The 24,295-nt window shown below is 56.7% G+C and overlaps 2 protein-coding genes across 3 annotated transcripts in view; one reads left to right on the top strand and one right to left on the bottom strand.

Annotated features, from left to right (window-relative positions):
* The first annotated feature begins 516 nt into the window (after positions 1–516).
* On the top strand, positions 517–4,396 carry NKX6-3 (NK6 homeobox 3). The gene is made up of 3 exons (XM_061177371.1): positions 517–898; positions 2,712–2,881; positions 4,175–4,396. Exons 1-3 carry the CDS (start codon positions 517–519, stop codon positions 4,394–4,396), a joined length of 774 nt encoding a protein of 257 aa, XP_061033354.1.
* A 15,321-nt stretch (positions 4,397–19,717) lies between these two features.
* The window catches only part of GPAT4 (glycerol-3-phosphate acyltransferase 4), a 31,883-nt gene continuing 27,305 nt past the window's right edge, over positions 19,718–24,295 (bottom strand). For both annotated transcript variants that reach the window (XM_061177233.1, XM_061177234.1), the window contains exons 11-12: positions 22,677–22,885; positions 19,718–20,373 (exon numbers count right to left, since the gene is read on the bottom strand). In XM_061177233.1, coding sequence (XP_061033216.1) covers positions 20,265–20,373; positions 22,677–22,885 — 318 coding nt within the window. In that variant the 3' untranslated portion in view covers positions 19,718–20,264. The remainder of the gene's footprint in view (positions 20,374–22,676; positions 22,886–24,295) is intronic.

The following is a 24,295-nucleotide window of genomic DNA, read 5'->3' as shown; positions in this document are numbered from 1 at the left end:
ACACACACACACACACACGCTGGCTGATTTTACAGTCAATCTTTCAAAGTGCAATTTGTCTAGGAAAAGCCAATGTGAGGCCCGTGAGGGTTTCCACCAATGGCGACGCGGCTCGAGCAGCTCAGCCAGTCTCGGGTCTGTATTCTAATGGGCCCCATCTTTATCAGGGAAATGTTGCTTCTCTGAACTTGAAACTTCTCATGGAGGGTCCCCAGACTCTGAGGCAGAGAAGGGGCCTGAGCTGAGGCGAGGGGAGCCACCTCTCCCCAGGCCGGGCAGGGACAGAGGGCAGGGGCGCTGGGAGGGCTCGCACCTGCCCTGGGAGCACCTGACTTCCCGCGGCTGACGTGGTCCCGGCCCCGGGCAAGGGCTGGGCCGGATGCCTGGGTGGGAGGGCAGCCTGGGGCTCGGGCAGCTTTGACCCTCCAGAGCTGCCATGGGATTCTGGGCCGCAGCTCGGGGGCTCTAGGGGCCTGGATTTGGGCTTCCCACCTCCCCTTGGCCCTTTGGGGGGCCATGGAGTCCAACCTGCAGGGCCCGTTCCTGCTGAACAACGCGCCGCTGGCTCAGTTCTCGGAGATGAAGGCCCCTGTGTGCCAGTACTCTGTGCAGAACGCCTTCTACAAGCTCAGCCCCCAGGGGCTGGGCCCCCAGCCGCCCGCCGGGACCCCACACGGCATCTCGGACATCCTCAGCAGGCCCGTGGCCGCGCCGAACAGCTGCCTGCTCTCCGGCTACCCCCACGTGGCCGGCTTCGGTGGGCTCGGCTCCCAGGGGGTCTACTACGGTCCCCAGGTGGGGAATTTCTCCAAGGCGGGGAACGAGTACCCAACCCGGACCCGGAACTGCTGGGCGGACACGGGCCAGGACTGGCGAGGCGGGCGGCCGTGCAGCAACAGTGAGTACGGGGAGGAGGGGGGCACGGGGGACGGGAACGGACGCTCACGGGGGTCCTCGGCCGCCATCCGACAGCCCGGGGCAGACCCCAGGGTCAGGCCCTCCACCTGGTGCAGCACGGGCTTCTCCCCTCCCCCTCCCACCCCGGCTTCGCTCGGATGGGCGTCTTGACCCCCGCCCTCACTCCTCACCAGCGGCCCTCCTGGGGAAGCTGGGGTCCCGGGAGACCACACGGCTCAACCCCACCCTGTGTACGGTCCTGCTCACCTTCCTTCTCCCGCCCAGAGCCCGTGTCACCACTTCGTCCAAGCAGGCAAATGCCGTCCCCAGTGAGAATCTGCCACTGCATCACCTTCCCAAAGAGCCCACCGCGCGTGCGCCGGCAGCACCCAGGGACACAGAATGTACCCTGAACCCATCTCGGTCCCGCTGCGATCAAGGGGGCCTGCTTCCCTCCTCGGGGTTTATGTCAACAGCAGCACCCGTACCACCCAGCCTCCGGGAGCAGCTGCTGAGTCCAGCCCCACTGGGCCCTCGCTGTCGGGGGACCTCACCCACCCATCCCCAAACCGTGGTTTTCAGAGAGTTGGTCTGGGGCCCCCAGGATGCCAGTCAGACCTGGAGGAGGTGGCAGGTCGTGCACAGGCAGGGGAGCGTCACCCGGGAGGCAGGGGGCGTGACAGTGGCTGCAGGAACCACCCCTGGGCCCGGATCAGGCAGGGGCAGAGGGGGCCTCCACTTCTGTCCCACCTGGGGGCTCCTCCACTGGCACAGGGGCTTGGGGCGGCCCAGGAAAGCCCGAAGCACACCTGCCTTCCGCCCGCTATGCTGCTCGAGACCCTCACACCCCTCGTCAGCCTGAAACACGGCGAGTCCCACAGGGGCCCGAGACCTCATCTCTTGGAAGCTATGCTATAACCTGGTTTGCGGGTGCTTTAGGCCTTGAGCTATCCCTGTCTCTCACTTCCATGCCCCCTACCCACACGCACCCCGTTTCCACACCCTTGCTCTTCAACCCCGAATGCACGTATACACACAGGGAAGTATCTGCGTCAGTGGCTGGATTAACACAAGGGGAGGGGACTGAGGGTGACAGCCTCTCAGGAGGTCTCGCCTCCTTTCTGTGCCTCGGCTTCCTCACCTGTAAAGTGAGGACACGGGATGTGAGGGTCGGCTGCACTGCGCGAGGCCCTGCACGTGGGCATTCTGCTTCCCCTGGTCCCCATCCGCCCCCCCGCCCCCCCACCGAGCACCTGAGAGGCTGCCCTGGCGGGGCAGGGGTCAGTTCTTGAGGCTCCGCATCCGGACTCTCCATGGGGTTGAAGCCACATGACTCCCAGGCCTGGTGACAGGGGAGAGCAGTAACTTGGAGCTTAGGGTTCTGGTTTCCCGGAAACCTGGAAAATGGGATCTCAAGAGCAAGGAAGTGGAGGAACTCCCAGGCCCCTGGGGCCCTGACGGTTGGTGGAAGGTGCTAAATCCGTTTCTTGGTGACCTGAAAGAACGTCCCTGAGACCCAGAGGAAACTCCTACTGCCCCTCGGGGTGTGGCTGCATCACTGCGTAGTGAGGGCGTTACACAAGGAGACCCAGTTCTAAGCATCCTCTGGCCCTAATTAGCTGAAACCTTGGGCAGGCGCCCTCGGGGTCCCCGCCCACCCAGACACGGCAGAGGTATGCTGCTTGGGTGAGAGGTGCCACCGTGCCCCTGCAACCTCAGCGGCTTCTCCGTACGGGCGCTCACCCTGTGGGAGAGGCGGGGCAGGGCTGGCACCCCCCAACCCCGCGAACCGCACACTTCCTTCCTCCCACCAGCCCCGGACCCCCTGAGCGACAGCATCCACAAGAAAAAGCACACCCGGCCCACCTTCACGGGGCACCAGATCTTTGCCCTGGAGAAGACCTTCGAGCAGACCAAGTACTTGGCGGGTCCCGAGAGGGCGCGGCTGGCATACTCGCTGGGGATGACCGAGTCGCAGGTCAAGGTGAGTGTGTGAGGGACAAGAAGGTGTCTGCCTGGCAGCGAGGAGCCGCACTCGCCTGGCAACTGCAGCTCAGTGGGAAGCCGTCCTGGTGTTTGGGCACCGCCTGCCCACCTAACCCTGGAGACGGTAATATGACCCTAACGCCAAATGGCTGTCATCTCCTGAGCCCTATTCTGAGAGCCTTATTTGTAGCAGCCCATTTAAACCTCACAGCAGCCTGGCGGTGGGCCTTATTACCCATCTTACAGGAGAAGAAACAATCTCAGCTGAGCCTCTTGCCCCAGGTCACCGGCTGGTAAGTGAGTGCCCTGGATTATAGGGCTCTAACCTCATGCCTTCCCCTCCTCTGCACAGTCGAGGCTAAAAGTTTCAAGAGCTGATGGCAGCCGCTGGGCCGGATCAGAACTGGCTTCAGGCTTGTTCCGTTAGCCAGGCAAACAAGCCCACCTTGGTTCACCAAACTCGAAAGTGAAGATAACTCCTCCCCACGCCTGTCCATGAAGTCTGAGCCTCTTTGCTCAGCTTGGGGCAAGGCTCCCTCTCAAACTGCACACCTCGGGCCTGAACTCGGTGGGTAAGGCAGCTTCTGTCCCCTCAGGCTCCCAGGGGCACCCCTGGCAACTCAGAGGCTCACTGTTCCCTGAGGGGCTCTGGGGGGGGCACCAAAGAAGCAAGCTCTGGGCTATGCTGTAACTGCTCGGCACTGTGATAAGGCGACGGGCTTGAGGGGAGAAGGAAGCACAGGGGCAGCTGGGGACCCAGGCCTGGGCTCCCTCAGGGCCCTGCACCTCCAGCCGGCCACCCACCTGGGCAGCTCCCTCCGCCCAATGTTAACTCCGAAGGAGAGGAAGCGCCGAGTCTAAGAGGAAGGCCTTTCCGTATCACTCCGCTTCTTTGGGTCCTTTCTGCACGCTCCTGTCTCCAGTATGAGCGTGTGTTATTTTTATAGTTGGGGGGCAATGATTCATGAAGCTCAGTGAAGGTCTGTGAGGTTAAAAGCATGTCAGCCCCTTCCACCCAAGTACCCAGATGGCAAAGGAGAGGCAGATACACCGCAGGGAGGGTTAGAGCTAAGACGAAAGGGCTGCTGCACTCACATTTATTTTTATTTTATTGCCCCCCTCAAAAAAAAAAAGTAGTGTGACTATGACTGCCTAGTCCATTGCTGAACCATTTATTTTACGATAAAGATGAGGCTGGGGGGATACTTGCCACCGAGTGGAGCCGCCCTCCCCAAAGGGGCCCTGTGTGCGCCGCGCGCCAGCGTGATCCTCAGGGCCCTTCTCCTCCCAGGTGTGGTTCCAGAACCGGAGGACCAAGTGGCGGAAGAAGAGTGCCCTGGAACCCTCGTCCTCCACGCCCCGGGCCTCGGGCGGGGACCGCGCGGCCTCGGAGAATGACGACGACGAGTACAACAAGCCGCTGGACCCCGACTCGGACGACGAGAAGATCCGGCTGCTGCTCCGCAAGCACCGCGCCGCCTTCTCGGTGCTCAGCCTGGGCGCGCACGGCTGACCCCGCCGGCCTCCGCGTCCCCGCCGTTCCCAAAAGGCTAACGGGGGCTGCGGAGGAGGAGGAGGGGGGAGGGGGAGGATGGAGGGGGAGGATGGACGATGGAGGGAGATGAGGAGGAATGGGAGGAGCAGGAGATGGAGGGGAAGAAGGGGGGGCGGGGGAGGAGGCCAGTCTCCTAAGGGAAGCGGGGGCAAAGGGGGAGACGTGAACTTGTCCTGAGACTGGGCACCCCTTCCGCCGTCTTGCACCTCTGTGGGCCCAGGCCTGGCCCTGCCAGCTCTGCAGATTCTAAGTACACAGGTAGATGAAAAGCGATCAGGCTCTGCGGCCAGGACACTGGCCGTGGGGTCCCAGACAGGCCACCATGGTAGCTGCGGCGGGGGAGCCTTCCCCCAGGGAAACCGTTGGCTCCGGCAAGGGTCTCCCTGTGGGCTGACTGCAGAAGGAGAGCTGGCATGTCCAGGGACCCTCCTCGGACCCTGGCACAGGAAGGATCCCACTTGAGGGGCCAGAGCCCCAAACCTAATCCAGGTGGGAGGAAACCCACCCCAGGGAGGGGAAATGGGTCCCAGCAAAGAAGGAATACCCCTGACACCCCAACTCAAGGATGGTGCCCCTGGGGGGAGCAGTCCTCCTGTGATCCCTTCTCCACTCTGCCCTCAGAGGGGATCCCCCCACCCAGGACGGGAAGAGATTAGAAGCGCCCACTGGGGGAAGAGGCAGAGAGAAGGTGAGAAATGCCGGCATCCATGCTGCACCCCAGAGCCTCCCACCTGGGCTGCCCTCGGTACCTGCCAGTGCAAGGACAGGACCCCCAGAGAGAAGGGAGCCTCCCGCCGGGGAGGGACTGGGGCAGGAAGGGACCTCAGAACCCCCTGTTCCTCCAACGCGGTACCCCCGCAGGAGAGGAGAGGACCTGGCAGGAGGGGCTCGCATGGAACCCACGAGCCTCCCTTCCCTGGGGTGCCCTGCAGCCTGGCCTTGGAGCTGGTGCTGTGGAGGGCGCTGCCCAGCCGGTGGGAAGGACGGGGGCTGCAGCAGGCGGGGGTGGGTGAGTGGCGTGGCCCTAGAGGAATGCAGCACAAAAGGCACCAAGCGGTTGCCCATCTTCACTGGCTTTTAAAAAATAAAGAGTAAAAATAAAAGTCCCAGAAACCTCCCCATGGCTCATGTGTTTCCGAAAAACTGTCTGTGGGGTCCCAGGCGTGCCAGCTGCCGGGGGGGCCCTCCGGAGGGCAGCGTCTCTGCCCCCAGGGGACAGGGCTCTGGGAATCAGGAAACCTGCAGGCATCGGTCAGTCTCAAGTCTCGGTGGTACGCGCCAGGCAGCGCCATAGTACAGAAACCCGAGAGGCGTTCAGCGGGGTCCTTAACCTGTAGGAGCTCACAGCCTCATGGGGGAAATTATCTGTGGGGAATTCGGTACCGTAGGGAAAAGATCCCGGGGCAGAGAATAGCAGCAATGACAACGACTGAACACCTACTAACTTTTCCCATTTGGATGGCCCGACTACGTCACGTGACCCCACCAGAAACCCGGGAGGAGGGATTGTCCCTCTTGCATGGATGAGAAAACACAGGCCCAGAAGGTACCTAAACCAAGTTCCAGAAGTGGGATGAGGCCACCTGAGCTGACGCCCAGGCCCTCACGTCTACCGCGAGGGGCAGCGCCTTTTACAGGCCTCTCCTGTAAAACCAGCGGCTGGGATGAGATGGTGCTCTCAGGACCTTCCAGCTGTAACCATCCATGCCAGCTCCAGCAAGGCCTCCAAGCTGTGAGCAGCCTGCCCCCTTTGCTGTCCCAGCAAGTCCTTCTGTGGTCCCTTGGGCCCCAAAGGGTGGGAGAATTGGTCTGGTGGAGTCCACCTGGAGCGGGAAAGAGAGTGGGAGGGAGACCCCAGCTCGGGGCCTCTTGGAAACGGAGGCACCAAGCCTTCATCATAACCCTACTGGACCCAGAGGATGGAGGGCCATAACAAGAAGATGTAGGACGCTTTTGAGCTGTGATCCTTATTCCACAATGAGGCCCACACTTGGTCTCTCTCCACGTAAGGTGGGAAGGAAATAAGCAAGCACCTGCCCTGTGTGCTCCTGGCCACAAGCTGACACGGGGGTCCTGAGCTGCACCAGGCCAGACGGCCACCTGGGAGGACCCAAGGACCCTCCGGGTACAGCCACAGAGACGAAAAACTCTGCGAGCCAGGCGGAGCCCAGGATTTCCTGAGCACTTTGAGGAGAGTCTGGGGCCTGCTGGCCAGAGGAGGCTTTCAACATAATGCAGGTGCAAAGTCATGAGGCAGGTGTGGGGAGAAGCCAGGGACAAGAAAACTGGGCTCGTTTGCCTTCTTCGTAAGTGTATTACAATCCTAACACTCTATTATAGCTATAATTCTTGCATGTCTGATTCACATTGTTTGGGGTCAGTATTATATCAAGTGGAGGGAAAATTTTTTCCGCCGAGGAAACATTTGCTGAGCTAAACAAAACCTCCTCCAATGTCCAAGTTCTGGGACACCTGCCACTGGAACCTCTGGGTCAAGGACTCCAGCCTTCCTGGAGTCCCCCTCCCTCACCCCTGCTCCCAAGTACGGGGCCAAGCGAGGAAGAGGCAATGCTCAGGCCTCATCAAGGGACCAGATTCCCAGTTTGAAGGAGGAGAAGAGCCAAAGGTGAATGGCCCAGATGCCTGAGGGTAATTTGGGATAAGTTTTGCCCTCTGCGGATGCGTGCACACTCGTGTGTTGTGTGTGTGTGTGTGTGTGTGTGTGTGTGTGTGTTTGTAGCTGGGAGGAACTCAGGACTATTTCACTTCATCCATCATAAAGAAATCATAAGCCATAGCACCTCCCTTCTCCTTCTCCATTCCAGGTCACAAAGGGCCTTCTTGTATATGCTGAGTTAAACAAAACTACACAACTTTAAGAATATTCATGTTTCTGGCAACTTCCCTCTGACCACAGGAGAAACTTTTCAGGGATGAACAAAGAGAAAGACGCTCAGCCCTGGGCTCCCGAGAGCGACCGAGTCCTGCCCTGCCAGCAGCCCAGGAGGCTCCCAAGGCAAGCAAGATTCTGCCCCGTCCACAGCCCTCCCGCTTGCGGCTTCCAGTGTAGGAAAGACCTGACGTGTCCTGAGCAGGGCGGGGCTGAAGCTAGGGATGACAGTGTCTTAGCAGGTTCCGAATGGCCATATCCCGATGGCAACAATCAAAAGACTGGGGACTGAAATCGCGCTGCTGGCAGTCCCTCCTCCTTCTCAGCCACCCCCAGGATTTGAGCCCAGATACCAGCCAGCCCGAGTCTTTGCCTGAGCATGGCAGAGGGGACTGGGTTCGGTTAGAGTTGGGCTCGAACACTGGCGCCACCACTCTCTGTGTCACTGGGCGAGTGACTTAACCTCTGAGCCTCAGTTTACTCATCTGTAAGATGGGAGTAATTATACATACCTCGCACGGTCTCTGTAAGATCAGAACTCACGAGCATGCGTGGCATATACAGACACCCAACAGTATCTGCTATGTTATTTCAAGAGGGCTGTGGAGGCTGACAGTCCCGAATCTGGGTCCCCATGTCACCAAGTAGTCGCTGGGTCACCGTGACCAAGTTAGGTAACCTCTTGAAATCCAGTCTCCTCATCTGTAAAGTGAAGCTGATATGGTTATCAGCAAGACCCAGCAGAAGACACACTGAAATCACCTGCAAGGTGTAAAAGGGGGAGGGCATTCCCATATCAGCGTGCTCACACCCTCTCCTTCCTTCTGCCAGGAAGTGGCAGAGCCAGTCCTAAGCGGGTCTTCTTGACAGTGGGACAGGCAGGTTCAAAGTCACAGCTACCCATTCCTATAAGTACTCAAGCCCCGGCAGGTCAACTGCTATCTGGAGGTTGTGGAAGGCCTCGTGTGTGACCAGATTCATTTACCTGGCAAAAGCCTGAGGTTCTGGACTCTGGGGCACGGAGTCAAGTCAGATGCTGAGGGCTGAATTCAGTTTGCAGATGTGTTTCTTTGGGAGGCAGAACAGTGCATTTACAGAAACTTCAGCTGGTCTGTAGGCCAAGCAAGCCTGGTTCCGTGCGTGATCCTCACGATTTCCTGGCACATCCCCGGGCCTGGTCCCCACAAGGTCCATCCCCTGCCTGATCCCTGAAGGCATGTGGGTCTATACGTCCTGCTCTGAAGCCTCGATACCCTAAGACATGGTCCGTGGACGAGCAGCAGCCGCCTCCCCTGGGCACTTGTTAGAAATGCAGACTCTCAGGCCCCATCTCAACCCTCCCGAATCCAAATCTGCATTTGTAGCAAGATCCCCAGATGGTTTGTAGGCGCGAGAAGATGGACGGTGGGTATGACCGTGTGAGTGTGTATGGACAACCCTCCTTTTCTCAGAGCACAGAGCCTGGCCCAAATTAGGTGCTCAATAAAAAACTGTTAGATACATAGAGATGCACTGACCTAAGCTGGGCTTTCTATCCCATCACCAAATGCCCACGGGGACCTGTGCTTCTGAAATCCCCCTTTCTCCTTCGTCAGCCACTGCTAACAGTCGCCGCCCTGCGTCTCGGCTCTGGGCCTCTCTGAGTCTAGTCTTGCACCTGAGGTGGCTCCGGCCTCGCCTGGGAGGGCTGTGTCTCCTTGTCTTTCCATTCTAAGGCCAGGGCTGTGTCAACTGCCAGGTGTATGAGGACCTGAAAGTTACAGAGGACACAAGAGGACCAGGTGAGGTCCCCTCATCAAAGGCTCACCGATCAAGTGCACTGCAGTGCACGATTACAGTGAACACCGTTTTTCTTGGTATGGTTTCTGCTGCTTTATAATTGATGGCCAGTGTCCCTGGATGGAGCAGATACGCCACAGCCAGAGAAAATATTCGTTTAGGCAGTTTCCTAAGCTTGCCTGACGCTAGGCCTTGTCAGACATACAGATACCCAGGGCTCTTCCGGGATATTCTGACCCAGTTGGGTGGGTGTGTCCCTGGAATGTGCCTGGTTAACAAGTGCCCCAGGACTTGGGAGTGGACAAATTTGGCAAATGGTGATCTTAGAAGCCCAACTTGACTTAAATTCACGTTGGCTCTCCCTGAGTTGTTCAGTGACCCACGTTGAGTTCTGCAACTTTTCCTTCCTGCCCAGGAGACAAAGACTCACATAGTCAGGGAAGGCAGCAGGGGTGCAAGAAAAGGTGCAAAGGGTCTGGATCTTCTTCCTCAGGAAGGACAGAGAGATGGCAGGACCCTTCTGGTTTCCTGCTGCCACTGGCATCAGTCCTGTGCCTGTGATACTATGGAAAGATCTAATACACTCAAACCTCCAAGGGCTCTTGGGAGAGACCCTGCCCTAACTAAGGAATTTGCTAACCCGCTGCCTCTATGTTCTGGAAGAGAAAGCAGCGTTGGCCTTGCAGTTCCAGCGCTGCTTTGGCCGGGGCACCACATGCCACGGTGGAAACAGCCAGGGCAGAGGGCTCTGCAGCCCAGCTGCAGGAAAACTGTAGAGTACTGTGCACTACCCAGTGAACGGCAACTTCCCCTCTGCGAGGAGAAGGGCACAGCGTGCTTCTGTGGTTTGGGCTCGCCGGGCGCGGACCCCTGCGGCCTCTGATAAGGCCACCCTGATTTTCCACGGAGAACAACCTACCTGCCATTTTTGATTGATCTAATGTGGGCGGGCCGACCCACCCCCATCGCCGGGGGCGGATGATTGACACCATTCTAAACCAATCAGCGAATGCCACCTCCCTGGTCAAGTGACGGATTGGTCCAGGGATGGGCCCGCGGCTCAGTCCCGACCAATGAGCGAAGGACCAGGTTGCTCTGGGGAGCGCCCGCTTCCTTCTCTACCTGGAGCGCCAAGTGGCCTGGCCATCGGCCTGCCCGGGAAGGGGGCCAGCCCGGTGGAAAGAGGATCTGAGAGCGGGACTGAACTGGTGACAGTGTTTCAGCCAAGCCTAGCTTTTTCAGGAGACAAGACACACCCTTTTGTCTTCAGTCTGGTTGAGCTGGGTTTCTATAATTTACAGCTCAAAGAACACTATTGGAGTAAAAAAAATGTTTCTTTTAACCCTGTTGTTTGCTTGTAGGCTGGCCCTGCCAGGGAGCCTGTAGGGACACGGGGACAGATGGCCAAAGGGGAGCTGCCCTGGGTTCGGGTTTCCCAGCCTTCCTTCCTCGACAGCTGTCCCCACACTTCCTCTCTTTATTCCCCAGCTCTCCTCTCTCGGCTCTAGCCCCCGATAATGGACCATCCTTCGTGACAGGAAGGGACCGGGTTAAACCTCCCATCCCCAGCTTTTATTCTTCCGAGCCGTGATCGGATTCCTGATGAGAGCAGCGCCTAGCCCTGGTGGGGAGCCACACTTAGGTTGCGGCGGGTGGGTGGCGGCGTGTCTGCCGGCTCAGGCTGCCTGGGAGGAGATGGCCGGTCTGTCCGTCCCACCCCCAAGGCTGAGGAAATCCTCCAGAGACCCTAGAGTCCAGGATTTGGAGTAGCAACTGCCTCCCACGCCCGCCGTGCCACCCCCTGCAGCCTCCTCTATCATCTGTCTGGTGCTGCTCTGCTGAGAAGAGTCGAGCTGCAGGCCCCTTCTTGCCATGTTTGAGCTGTGCTGAGCCTACGAGTAACAGGACAGAAGCTGCTCAGATCCAGTCTTGTTACCACGTCACTTGCAGGCCCAGAAGCCTTCTGCCCTAAGGGCTCAGAGCATCCTCGGTGGTCCTGATGCTTCTCTGCCAGAAGCCCCACCTTAGATGCCCTGACCTGGCCCCTCCAATACTCTGTCACTCTTCAGAGCAATGAACCAGAGACTGACCCGACCTTTGACGACAGCTTTGGGGGCAGGTGGGGCGAGGACCCGGTTTGCACAGGTGGGAAGAGAGCTTCAGAGGACAGGCGGGGGTGCTGGGTGGGCTGACCTCCATCAGAACCCCCTGGGGCACGACACATTCTTTGTTGTTTTTTTTTAATGTTTTGATATGTGGAAAATTTTTGTTTTTTACTTTTATTTATTTTTTGGCTGCGTTGGGTCTTCGTTGCGGTGCACGGGCTTCTCATTGCGGTGGCTTCTCTTGTTGCAAAGCACGGGCTCTAGGCACGTGGGTTTCAGTAGTTGCGGCACATGGGCTCAGTAGTTGCGGCACACGGGCTCTAGAGCACAGGCTCAGTAGTTGTGGCGTGCGGTCTTAGTTGCTCCACGGCATGTGGGATCTTCCCGGACCAGGGATCAAACCCGTGTCCCCTGCGTTGGCAGGCAGATTCTTAAGCACTGTGCCACCAGGGAAGCCCCCAGGACACATTCTTAAACCAACAGTTGTCTCGTCCTGCTCCTTCCAGGGGGAAGGCGGTGATGTTGGCAGTGGTGGAGAGGCTGGTTGCCCCCCACGTAGAGCAGCTTGCCGGCCTCTTTCCCACAGCCAACCCAGAAGGCTCGCATTCAGGGCCCTTCATTAGGCCTCTCTTAGTGGGCAAACACACATCATTAATCTTGGTAAAGTGAGTGAAAGCACATTCACCTGTCCAAGCAGGAGAATTAATGTTGTGTCAATAGGAAATTCGTGTTTACCTCTGGCCTTTATGTCTTCCCTTTGCTATGAACACCCCAGGGTGGACCAGCCCAGATGCGGGACTGTAGTTAGAAGAGAAAAACAAAACCTCGCAGCCCAGGTGCTGGCCTCAGACAAGGGGGTGGTAACAGCAGTGCATCGGGGCAGAGACTCTCTCCCTGCACCATGGGCCTAGGGACACATGCTTCCCACCCCGCGGGGACACAGTGGCTGCCAGAGACACCTTTTTCTTCCCAGCACACAAGGTTATGATCTCTCACACCAGCACAGGCTGACTGGGGCCCCTGTTTACTGAGCACCTACTAAGTGCCCGGCACTGTGTGTGGTGACTGACCCATATTTCCCAAGAATCCTCCAAAGCAGGTATGCTGCCTTTTTCTCAGATAAAGAAGATACTGCAAGCTGTACAGCAGAAATTAGCACAACATTGTAAATCAACTATACTTCAATTAAGTAAATAAATAAATATTTAAAAAGGAAGGTACTGCAGTGCAGAAAAATGCAATAGGTTAGCCTCAAGGCCACACACGGAGAGCAGGTGGGTTTGAACCCAGGTCCGACTCCAAAGCCAGCATTTCCCCAGTAAGCCTCACACAGGCACTTTCACCGCAGGGGGGATCAGGCACAACGCGTGAGGCAAAGTGTAAAGACGGGAAGTCTCCAGAAGGCCCTTCTGGGTCATTCTCCACCGCCCCGCCCTCCCCCCCCAGGAATGGCTCACTGAGGGAGGGGCGGGGAGGGGCCGGGCTGGGCCACTGACTTGAGCTTGAGGGTGTGTGCGTGCCTGTGTGCCCCAGGAAAAGAAACCAAACCGGCCGATAAGATCCCTCCTTTCCAGAGCAAAGCATCAATTAAACACAGGGCAGATGTGAGCAAATAAAGCTGTGGCGTCCAGAGGGAAAATCAATATGAGATTATATGCCCGAGCCCAATCATATACCAATTAATAAGCACGGGTGCGGCCGGGTGCTGGGGGAGATAAGTCCCCCAGCCACAGGCGGGTGCTGCCTGTACCTGCCCCCCAGCTCAGTTGGGGCTGCAGGCCCTGGTTCCAGAGGGGGCCCCAGACTGAACGGTGAAGGGTCGGGGAAGGAAGCGGGGAGGAAGAGAAAGAGAGCTTCCCTCAGTCAGCTGGGAGCGGAAGGAAGAGGGTGCGGTGGGTGAGAGATGCTTGCGAGGGTGGTACCCACCGGAAGGGAGCAAACAACTCAGACCACGCAGACAGGCTGCTTGATACTTCGTTTGCCACAGAAGACATAAGGGGCTTGCTTTTGGAAAGTGAGCGGCAAAAAATGGCAAAAATGGGAAAACCAGAAAACAAATTTCTACCCCCAAGAAATGATTTTGGAAGCCCCTGGTTTATTCGGTCCACGTTTTATTTAATTTAGAAAGTACAAAAGAATCTAAAACAGAATGAATATACGTATATGTATAACCGAATGACTTTGCTGTACACCTGGAACTCACACAACCTTGTAAATCAACTAGACTCCAATAGAATCTAAATTTAAAATAAATGAATTTTTTAAAAAAAGAAAGTACAGCCAAGCAGTTAATCAGGTGATAAAAGGCAAGTGGCAAAGTTTTGCCGCACAGGACTGGGTGACCGACGGGGTGGGGCTGTGCAGAACATTCCATGGACGGACTTCAGGCTCACTGCCGGCTGCCAGGGACAAGGTGGCGTGACACGCAGCCACCTGCCAACAGAGTTTACCAAGTTTAGCAGCGCCGCTGCCCCAGAGAGGTGGCTTTGGCGTCATCGGGACAAGTTAAAAGTGCCCACGTCCTGGGGAAAGGGACCCTGGCTGCGGGCCTGGTGCCCGGTCGGTCGCAAGGGCAGTTACAGATGGCGGAGTCCTGCCCATGGGGGTCCAGACATGGGGTCCAGAGCGAGCACCGCGTCCCCGAAAATTCCCAACCCTCTTGGGGAAAGGAGATCCAATGTTGTTCGGGAAGCAGAGAACCAAAGTGGAAGGAAAGATGCAAATCAGTGATGAAACGGGCACCTGCTTCCATCCTTCCTACCGGAAGCCCCCTGCACCCCGAATACTCCCAGACTCGAGCCCCAGAGGCAGAGGCCCCTCGAGAGTGGGAGTTCTGCGGCCCAAGGGCTGCTGCATGCCAAAGAAAAACGAAATTTGCTAGCCGAATATTTTTTAGACATTTTGCAAGATGCACGGCCTCCCTGACAATTTTTAATGTACTAACTGCCTGGTCCAGTGAGCTGATTAATTGGTGCTGGAGAGATCAATAAAAAACAGAAAATTAAAACAATTTTAAAGTGATTAAGTAGTTTAACACCTGTCTCCCGTCACGTCAGCACAGGAAGAAAAATAAAGCAGGTGTCGAAGGGGCTCCTGAAGCAAGAGAAAACAGCGCCTGCCTCGGAGAAATGACAGATCACGGCTGGGGGATCAATCCGAGCGCTCGCAGCCCTTCCCGAGCCCCGGTTGCAGCCGCCCAACCAGGCGCCCCAAGAGCTGGGCGCCCTCGGCCCCCCTGCAGAGCCGCTCCTCAGCTCGGGAGGGGCGGTGTCTGTCCAGACCCCCAAAACAGGGCGGGAGGGGGCGGGGGGGGGAACAGAACATCTTGCCCCAGGGCTCCGGATGGCATCAGATGCGAAGGTACCAGCTCGCCTCCCGACCCCAGTCCCCGCCCCTCGGCGCTGAGTCTGCAGTTCGCGGAGCATTACGTGCAGTGAAGTGCAGTTTGCGGACCCTGGGGTCACAGCTCTCTGGGATCACCGGGTCCTCCATTCTAGAAGCTTCAGGCCTCCACTCTTACTCTCTAGGGAAACAGAGCTTCCCACGGTCCACCGTCCCCCGCCGCCTCCTGCCTGGCTATGCCTACAGGAGCGGCAGGTGCCTGCCTGGCGCTGGCCAGATGCCCCTCTAACTCCTGGTGCCGACCTCACTCACCCCCGACCCCTGCCGTCAGCTGGAACAGAAGCCAGACAGCAGGAGTCACTTCTCTCCCAAGTTAATGTACTTGACTCAGAATCCCCGGAAGGCAACTCACAGAGTGCAAGAAACCCTAAGATGAGTCTTCTCCAGCTTCCCCACTGAAGTCCTAACGCAGAGTTGAATGAACAAGGACAGGGGAGGGAAGTCGGGGAGAATTAACGAAGGCTAGAAGTGAACCCCAGGTGAAGCATGGGCCACATCTCCAGTTTCACCTTGAAAGTGGACTTGAATTGTGCACGTGTAAAGTGCAGAATATACTTACTGTTACTCACGTTCTAGACAGCTGTCCTGTGGCTTCCCGGCCTGGGCTCACCTCTACGCCCCGCTAGGGGTGGGTGGGACCAACCCCTAGGGACAGGACCCAAAGCTCCTCCGGGGAGAGGCTGGGCATCTCGGGCAACCCCCCAAAATGGGGCAGAACGGGCCATGCTCCAGGACAGCCGTGTCACCACTCACCTGCCCTGCGCACCTGAGTCCTGCCCACCTTCAGGGTCCCTGATGCTGCAGCTGTCGCCCCCAAGACCAGGACAGAAAAGGAACTCAAGCAACAAGAGAAACCTTGCAGCAGGTTTAAAATATTAAAATTTTAAAACATCATAAAATGTGATTTAAACGTTTTATAATAGGTTTAAAAACATTAAAGCCCTCAGCTGAACTTCTTACTAGCCACTCTCGCTTCAGCAGCCCTTCCCGTTAACACCTGTCATGCTGGTTATGAATGGAAAAGAGGGTGCAGCAGTGGCCTGGATCAGGGCAGCGTTGGGGACAGCCATCAGTTCTAATAAGAGCATTTCCCGGGTCTCATACTTCCCTCTGGGCTGGGAGTTCTGGTTCTGTACCCAGTGGTTGGGCCTCTGTACACAAGTCTGTTTGGGGCCATATCAGTCTCAGTGAAAATTTGCCAAACCCTTTACAGCAAATTAAACCCTTTACAGCAAATTTTATGCCAATGACAATCTCACCAAAAAAAGACTCCAATCTTCAGCTCTTTAGCCCACTTTCTAAGATAATCCATATAGTCAGATCTCCACCTAACACATGAACCACCTCTTGGCATTTCCTGCCACAAGATGTGACTTTGGTGATTTGACCAGGAAGGAAGCTAAGAGGTCCCGCTGTCCAACTTTTCTCATGGATCCCAAACGTCTGTCTGTCCAGGGTGACTACTCCAGGGTGCACGGCGGGCCGTCTGCAGCACGAGGGTCTGTGCTGCCCAGATGGCAATCGCGGGGACCCAGCCCCGGCACCTCGCCCCTCTCGGAAGCAAACAGCAAGTTCTTGGCTCGGCGCCCCCGGCCTGCAGCTGCTCCTTGCAGAGTGAGCCTCAAGGCTGCTGGAGATGAAGTTTCCCTGGGCCCAAGCTCCAAACTCGGCTGTTTTGTTTCTGTTAAAACGCAATTGTTTTTCTCTGGAGTGTGCCGTGACTGCTCGGCGTCAGGAAGATGTATGAAAACCTCCACTTCAATTCAGCATCCTTTTTCTCCCAGACAAACACGGTCGGATTTTAATAAATCAAAGAGCCACACTGTTTAATAAAAATTTATTGACTTACAAGTGATTATTTATCAAAAGACCATTAATAGCAGGTACCGGAATGATGTGGTACTGGGTGGTGCTGGGAGACTAATAGGAAATCAATGCAGCTGGCCGGCTGGAATGCATATAAGAGGCCCACCCCCCCGACAGCCAGCGCAATTTCACCCGCAAAACACACCTGACGCTACCCCTGGTGCGATGAAAATTTCCCCCTTTTTATTTATCGTTTACAAATGAAATGATCAATACTTTTAATCTAGAGCAAAATTTATTAACTTTCCCATCGGAGAGAGACATATTGACTGGGGGAGAGGAGGGTTAGCGCAGCGCAAGACGGATGGCGGGATGGTGGTCTCTGAGCCTGTCCAGAGGCAGTGTGCGTGCAGCTGCCCTCCCAGCCCGGGCGTCGGGCCACTCAGGGCAAGTGCGACCAGAGAAATCAAGTCTGGCCGCCCGGGACGCAAAGCAGGTGGATGGGACCTGCCACGCCATGGACTCTGGTCATCAGGGACCGCTGGAAGCGCCATCCCCCAGACCACTGAGGTTTCGGTCAACTCCAGGAAGGAAACGGCAGGGTTTATAGACCCGGAGGGCTTCCACAGGACAGCAGGGTTAGTGCCCACGGCTGGGGAGGTGCTGTCGTGAAGGGCTGAGCTGGGGTGGTGCCCGAGGGCTTGTCCCGGCCTGGTCTGGGCACTCAGGCCTCTGCGGCCCGTCCCCCCAAAACACACACACACACACACACACACACACTTCACATCGGGCTGCAGGGCGGCCACCGGCAGTGGGGTCTGACCCAGTAAAGAATCAAATTCTGAAGTTGGACGTCACCTCAGACTGCTCGGCCAAGCTGAGCTCCCTGAGCCCCGGCCTGGAGACAGCCTTCTATAGAGCTTCCCGTCAGGGGCATTTTACCACCCTTTTCACAAAGTTCCTTCTCCAACTAGCTGGGAAAAAAATAGCTCAGGTTTCAGTGAAAAAAGTCTTCCCAAGATGCACAATCAAATCCACCCAGCCCCACTACCACCCTGGGGACTCTCTGACACTACCACCCTGGGGACTCTCTGACACGTTGTGACGCTCTCCAAAGGAGAGCTCCAAACTCCAAAGGAGTTTCACTAGCCCACTGTTCTGCAGGAAGCAAAAGGATTCAAACTCATTTATGTCTGAACCCAGATGACTTTACAGCTCAAAGGTGTCTGAACTAGGGGTTTAAAAATTACAGACATTTCAGATGTGGAAAGGGCCTTAGGGGTCACCTAGCCCAAGTCCCAAGTTATGGATCAGGAAATAGAAATAAAGCCCAAACGGCAAATGAGTAGCAGGTCTGGAAGGTGATTTGATGCTGGCCAGTACTCATCCCACTACTTAATACCACTTGGTTTCATTCCAAGACCGTCCTCCTGGGTGCTGGGATCCCAGAAGTGAGCGTATTTTGTACGTTACGTTGATTTACATGCTTCATTGTTGTTATTCCTAAATGTCGGGAGGTTTAACCATACAAGACCGACTCAGTTATCCCAAACCAATTATGAATAATTTAAAAGGATGGAGAGGTCTGATGAGTCTGTACGCTTGTAACAAGCACTAAATAAAAATTTTAGAGATTTCTATTTATAGGGGTGTAATTCACATCCCTTCTCAGCTGGTAACAGTAAAAAGAACCATTACTTAGTCTCCACAAGTATTTCTTTACATAGCAGCAGTTCTAGACCAGGTTCTTGCAGTCCTCTGCTATGTCATCAGCAACAGACAGATGTGCTGAAAAGAATGAGAAAACTAAAGCCAAAATGTTTAAAAGTACCTATGAAAATTATGAAATAAATGTACTAAATGGCAGAAAGAAAAGGGAACTTTTAAAAATGGAACTTGATCTTTAAGACCAGTTTGTAAAGATTATTCCAGATAGCTTTTTTTTTTTAAATGGTGAGTTGTTTTGTTTGTTTTTTAAAATTTATTTATTTTTGGCCGCCTTGGGTCTTCGTCGCTGTGCGCGGGTTTTCTCTAGTTGCGGCGAGCAGGGGCTACTCTTCGTTGCAGTGCGCGGGCTTCTCATTGCGGTGGCTTCTCGTTGCAGAGCACGGGCTCTAGGCACGTGGGCTTCAGTAGTTGTGGCGCATGGGCTCAGTAGTTGTGGCTCGCGGGCTCCAGAGCGCAGGCTCAGTAGTTGTGGCACACGGGCTTAGTTGCTCCGCAGCATGTGGGATCTTCCCGGACCAGGGCTCGAACCTGTGTCCCCTGCATTGGCAGGCAGATTCTTAACCACCGTGTCACCAGGGAAGTCCCCAGATAGCTTTTAAACACTGAACAGTACTGCCTATAAAAGACTCACTGTTTATTCTTGCACATTTTGTAAAACAGCTCATAAGAGGCTGTTCTTACTGTCCTAACAGTGTTTTTTTTTTGAGAAATGGACTAGAAAGAGAAACAGAGTTTCCCGCCCGTTGGCAGGGGCGGGTAGGAAGAAATGAGAGGCTATCCAGGGGGCAGGAGCAGCCGGCAGCTGGGTGGAGACTCAGGCTGAGGTCAGAAGCCCCTGGAGCCAGGCTCGCTGCCACCACCTCCGTACGTGGAAGCCGGAAGGCGGCTTGGACAGCTGACCCTCCCCGTGGCCGCTGCAAAACCCTGAAGGGTGTGGTGGCTGCTCTGCCAGAGCAGGGAGCGGGGAGGGACGGACAGACAGGCGGACGGAGAAGTTGGGGGAGAGGCAGCTCTCCCCTGAGGGATGTGAATTCAGCCGAGCCTTGAAGCCGTAAGGGGGAGGGGGCCTGGCTTCGGACCTGCCTCCAGGTGACCACAGGCTGGCGCAGGCGGCCAGTGGCTTCCCTCCGGCTGCGTGAAGCCCACGGGGCACCCAACCCCCAAAGCCCCCGCTGCTGCCCTGTCCGCGGATTTTCTTGTCGCTTCCCCCGCCCTCACCTCCAGACTGTCTTGCACGCCCTCCACCCGCCGTCACACACCTCCAGTCCCACGGCACCCGTGTGGGGAATCCCAAATCACCCAGAGCTGCGCAAACACCTAACAGGAGGGCTTTACCTTCTTCCCATCCACGCTAGTCCCTGTTCCAGAAGCCAAGTCCCCGCGACGGCTCAAGTCAGAGAAGCAGACTGCTGCTGGGAAGCGTGCTGCTCGGGCCCCCAGCCAGGGGAGGGCGCGTGAAGGAAAGGACCCCACAATTCAGTCACCATCGAAGACAATTTTATTTACTCACAGAAACAAACCCGGAGCCCCGTGGGCGGCTCCAGCTCCCCTCGTCCCGCCCCTCCCCCGCCCTGGACCCGCAACGCCGAGCTGACCGTCCTCCCCCCGTGGTAGCGCGTGAGCTGCCACAGCAACCCGGTGAGGTAGGTGTCGCCACCACCCTCCCAGCCCAGGGGACAGCAGGGCAGCCGAGGCCGAGCTGGCAGAGTGCGGCCGGAGTGGGAGGTCCAGCGGCCTAGGCCGGGGACCGTCAGTCTGCCGAGGGCCCCTGCAGACCACACGTTCTCTTCTCGAGTCTGCGAGGCCCCGAGGCTGCGCCTTCCTCGGGGCGGGCCTGGCCCGGTGAGGTCCCCGCCCGCACGCGGGCCTCGGGGACAGACCACACCCCGGGTCCCGAGTGGGGATGGCAGGCTCTGGCCCAGCACTCAGGCCGCACGGGCACGGTGGGGAGGGGACTTTAATGGCACTCCTCCCGCGGACTCGGCGGAGAAGGAACAAGAAGGCAGCTCGTCCTGGGAGTGGCCCGGGCGGCTCGAAGAAGCCCGAAGAGGCCTGTGCGCGCGGCGGCCCGCGGCGCCTGCGTCCCGGGCGGAGGGGGCCCGGCGGCAGCGCGGGCTCAGGACCGGCTCCGGTCCTCATGGTTGCCAGCGATCATCTTGCTGTACAGCTTCTGCTGCTCCTCCTTGAACGTGTCCTTCACCTTCTCCCGCTTCAGACCACCGTCCCTGACGAGAGAAGGAGAAGGGCTGGATGCAAGAGCAGAGAAGCCCCGCTGCCGCCCCGCGCCCCGGCCAGGCGTGCCCCCCACCGGCTGCCCGCGCCGCTCCCACCCGGAGAAGCCCGCCAGAGACGCAGCGGCTCCCTCATCACGGTGGCCTCGGAAACCGGCCCTGGGCCTGCGGGACCCACCCTCTCCGCCTTACAACTCTCACCCCTGCCCTGGGGTCAGAGCTCACTCCTCTTATCCAGGGTACTTTCTAATTGCTCACACCTGCCAAGGAGTTAAAAGTTCTTTCTGCTCAAACACTCATCCTCACCTTACAGAAAGCAAAGGAGGCCCTGGCTTTATGGAAGGTGAGCCAAGCTTTAAGAAATACTAGGACTTATAATGAATCTGTAAAACTGATCTGCAAAATAAAATCTGTACAATTCAGATCCCGGGATTCTCCAAATTCATGCAAATGAACACAACGGAAAATACAAGTTCTTACTGCTTCGTGCTCAAGGGATGGTCCCATAAGGGAATGGAAGTAACGCAGAGTTTGCGGCTAACCACCCATCTCCTCCAATAGCCCCAAAGAAATCCTCTAAACGTGGATTCGCTTCTTCAAAGTCTCCCCCCACCTGACACCCCAACGCCTTGCCTGCACCCTAGAATCATCATCATCTTCAGTGACTGATGCAAAACCAAGCCCACCGCAGTCTTGCTCTTACACTTTGAGTGTGGAGGCAGGCTGGTAGGAAAAGTCTCTGGTGAAGCCCTCACCACCCGACCCGCCTTACCCTGGGAGCCCTGACACTTGCCACATCCTTTAAAATCCCCAGCAAAGGCCTCCTTTAGAAAGCAGCCACCCTTGTCTTCGCTGGGCCTCAGCGACAGGGAACGTGGGGCGGTGGCTAAACATTCAAGTCGGTCAGACCTGAGCTCAACATGCGACTCCAGGGCTTATTCTGTGGCTTTGAAAGACAGTTACTTAACCTCTCCGAGTTTCAGTTTCTCATCTGAAAAATGGCAGTAACAGTTTTCCTACTCAAGGAGTTACTCTGAGGGTGAGAAGAGATCCTCAGAGCAGCAGCAGCACTGTGTCTGGCACAGTCGGCGCCCAATAAATGTCAGCGTTTTTAAAAAGAGCCCAGCAGACCTAGAGACTGCCATACTGAGTGAAGTAAGTCAGACAGAGAAAGACAAATATCACGGTATCGCTTATATGTGAAATCTAAAAAAAAAATGATACAAATGAACGTATTTACAAAACAGAAGTTGAGTCAGGGATGTAGAAAACCTAACGGTTACCAAGGGGGAAAGGGGAGGGGAGGAATAAATTGGGAGACCGGGATGAACACATACACACTATGATATATAAAAGATAACTACTACGAAGAACCCACTGTATAGCACAGGGAACTCTATTCTGTGCTCTGTGGTGACCTACGTGGGAGTGGCGTCTGGAAGAGGGTGGATATACGCATATGTATGGCTGATTCACTTCGCTGTACAGCAGAAACTAACACAAGTGTAAATCAACCATACTCCAATAAAAAAATTAATTAAAAAAAAAAGGGTTACAGGGCAGTTTAAATGCCCACTCAGTCAAATGCGCTCCAGAGCTGACCCCTGCACTTAAACCTAAGGGTCCCAGGAGGGGGGATTAGCCCCCCTGACCCAGTGTTCAAGCGCATCAGCCTCCCGTTAGCTGGAGTATAACCACCTCACACCCTAGTGTAAGGGTCTGCAAACTACGGCCCACGGGCCGAATCCACCCGACGCCTGCGTCTGTAAGTAGAGTTTCACTGGCACACGGACCCGCTCCTGGACTGTCTCTGGCTGCTTTCCCGCTACAATGGCAGAGTCAATCAGTCGCACCAGAGACCACATGGCCCAGAGTCTAAAATACGTACTGCCTCTTTTCAGAAAAAGTTTGCCAACTCCGGCTCTAGTAGGTAACAAGCTACAAAAAAACAAAACTGGTCTTTCTAAGGAAGGTCCAATTTGCCAAATACACGAGATGAGAGAGCCCAATGCCCGTCCGAGGTTTCCGGGTTGGCACGGAGTCCCTGCCCGCAGAGACAGGGCTGTCCCGGTGCGCAGGCGGACTGTGTCCCCAGGAAGGGGCACCAAATCCACCGCTTCGTCCAAACATCCTGGGCTTCTGAGAATGAGTCAAACTGCTGACTCTCCAAGACTGCTGGGCTCGTTCCCCACACCAGGGAGAGGAGGATCCTTCGTAAATGGAGTCCACCACCCAGCACCTGCTTCAGACATTCACGTCCTCCTGGACTCGGCTGGTAAGATCCGGCTCTGACTCACCACAGCAGGTCCACAAGGCCTCCCTGCCTGGCAATGGCGGACTTCACCCTGTTTGCGAACTGGACGGCATCTTCCTCGGCCTCTCTGGTCATGGGAGGCAGGTACCACACGCTGCAGACGATGGCCCAGCTGGTCATCATCCTCAGCAGGTACGTCACCATCCCGTACTTGCTGCTGTTCCAGAAAGCATCACCGAACTGGGGGTCGTACTGCAAGACAAGGGAACGCCGGACGGTGAGAAGTCAGGAGTTCTAACGTGTGTGCGCATCAACGGCAGCTTTGCTGAACGTCCCCACCACGTCCGGGGCAGCGTCAGTACTAGGACGCTGCTCCCAGACCCTACGCGGACACTGCCACAGGGACCCCACACCTGGGCACGTGTGACACCTAGCAACATCCACCCCCGAGCGCAGATCACTAAGGAGGACCAGCAGCTTCCTCCGAGGTCCTCCCTCTCTGAGCCAGGGGCCTGTCTCACTCACAGGTGTCTATCGTCTGTTCTTCAAGTCCTCAAGCGCGTCCGCAAACAGAACAGAAGCACATCCTCCAGAGATCCATTCCGAGTCAACAATCCCCAGCGTTTCACCCCACCTGCTCCATCAACCCCTCCCGCCACGTCACACACTCACAAAGACTTCGACACGTACCTCCCCAGAGAGAGACTTTCTTACACAACCGCCAGCTTTCAAAGATCGCTTCTGGTGCCCAGACCAAGGAGAAAACGACCAGAAAGCTCTGCTTGTGTCACAACACTTCTAACGGAGCTGCCTGTCTGTGTGGGGGGGGGCGGCGCTGCCCCGAGGAAGTGGCAGCGGCCACGGCGGGCGGGCAGGCGGGCGTCGGATACTGTCACCTGCCAGCCGCTCCGAGGCAGGCGAGGGCTGTGCCTCAGGGGCATTTTGTGGGCCATGTGGCCGCAGCTGCGACCCTCGTTCTCCCCAAACAGAAGAGCAAGTGCAGGTGAGCCGGGAGGGAGAGCTGCCGCAGGAAGTTACAGAAGGGGCAGCAAGAGGAACCGGTCCCTGAGGAGAAAGCCTGAAAAGGGTCAGGGCTGAACTGCCACTGCACGTCTGAAGGGCTCTCAGAGACAAGCCGTCAGATGGAGTGCGTGACTGCGACGCAAAGACCCGGGACCCCAGTGAAAAAACCAAAGGAGACACAGTTTCACGAGCGGTCTCACAGGACCCAGCTGCCACCAGTGTGGAGGACGCCCCTCCCCGGAGACCCTGGGAAGGGACACCGGCCAAGGTGCCCGAGTGCAGGTTCTTACACTTGGGGGTGAGGGGGCTCGGTTAGAGCTATATGATTTTTTTCAGGCCTTTCAAGCCTAAATTTTATGATTCTCAGAATAAAAAGTAGAGAAGGGCTTCCCTGGTGGCGCAGTGGTTGGGGGTCCGCCTGCCAATGCAGGGGACACGGGTTCGAGCCCTGGTCTGGGAAGATCCCACATGCCGCGGAGCAACTGGGCCCGTGAGCCACAACTACTGAGCCTGCGCGTCTGGAGCCTGTGCTCCGCAACAAGAGAGGCCGCGATAGTGAGAGGCCCGCGCACCGCGATGAAGAGTGGCCCCCGCTCGCCGCAACTAGAGAAAGCCCTCGCACAGAAACGAAGACCCAAC

Source organism: Eubalaena glacialis, chromosome 20 (genome assembly GCF_028564815.1).
Source record: "Eubalaena glacialis isolate mEubGla1 chromosome 20, mEubGla1.1.hap2.+ XY, whole genome shotgun sequence".
Lineage (NCBI taxonomy): Eukaryota > Metazoa > Chordata > Mammalia > Artiodactyla > Balaenidae > Eubalaena > Eubalaena glacialis.
This window is presented reverse-complemented; position numbering and strand designations above follow the sequence as displayed.

What these genes read in the sequence shown, in the direction of transcription:
- NKX6-3 (XM_061177371.1), top strand. Translation starts at nt 517, where the DNA reads ATGGAGTCCAACCTGCAGGGCCCGTTCCTGCTGAACAACGCGCCGCTG. An exon ending in CGGGCGGCCGTGCAGCAACA is followed by an intron (nt 899 to 2,711) that starts GTGAGTACGGGG and finishes TCCTCCCACCAG; the next exon opens with CCCCGGACCCCCTGAGCGAC. An exon ending in TGACCGAGTCGCAGGTCAAG is followed by an intron (nt 2,882 to 4,174) that starts GTGAGTGTGTGA and finishes TTCTCCTCCCAG; the next exon opens with GTGTGGTTCCAGAACCGGAG.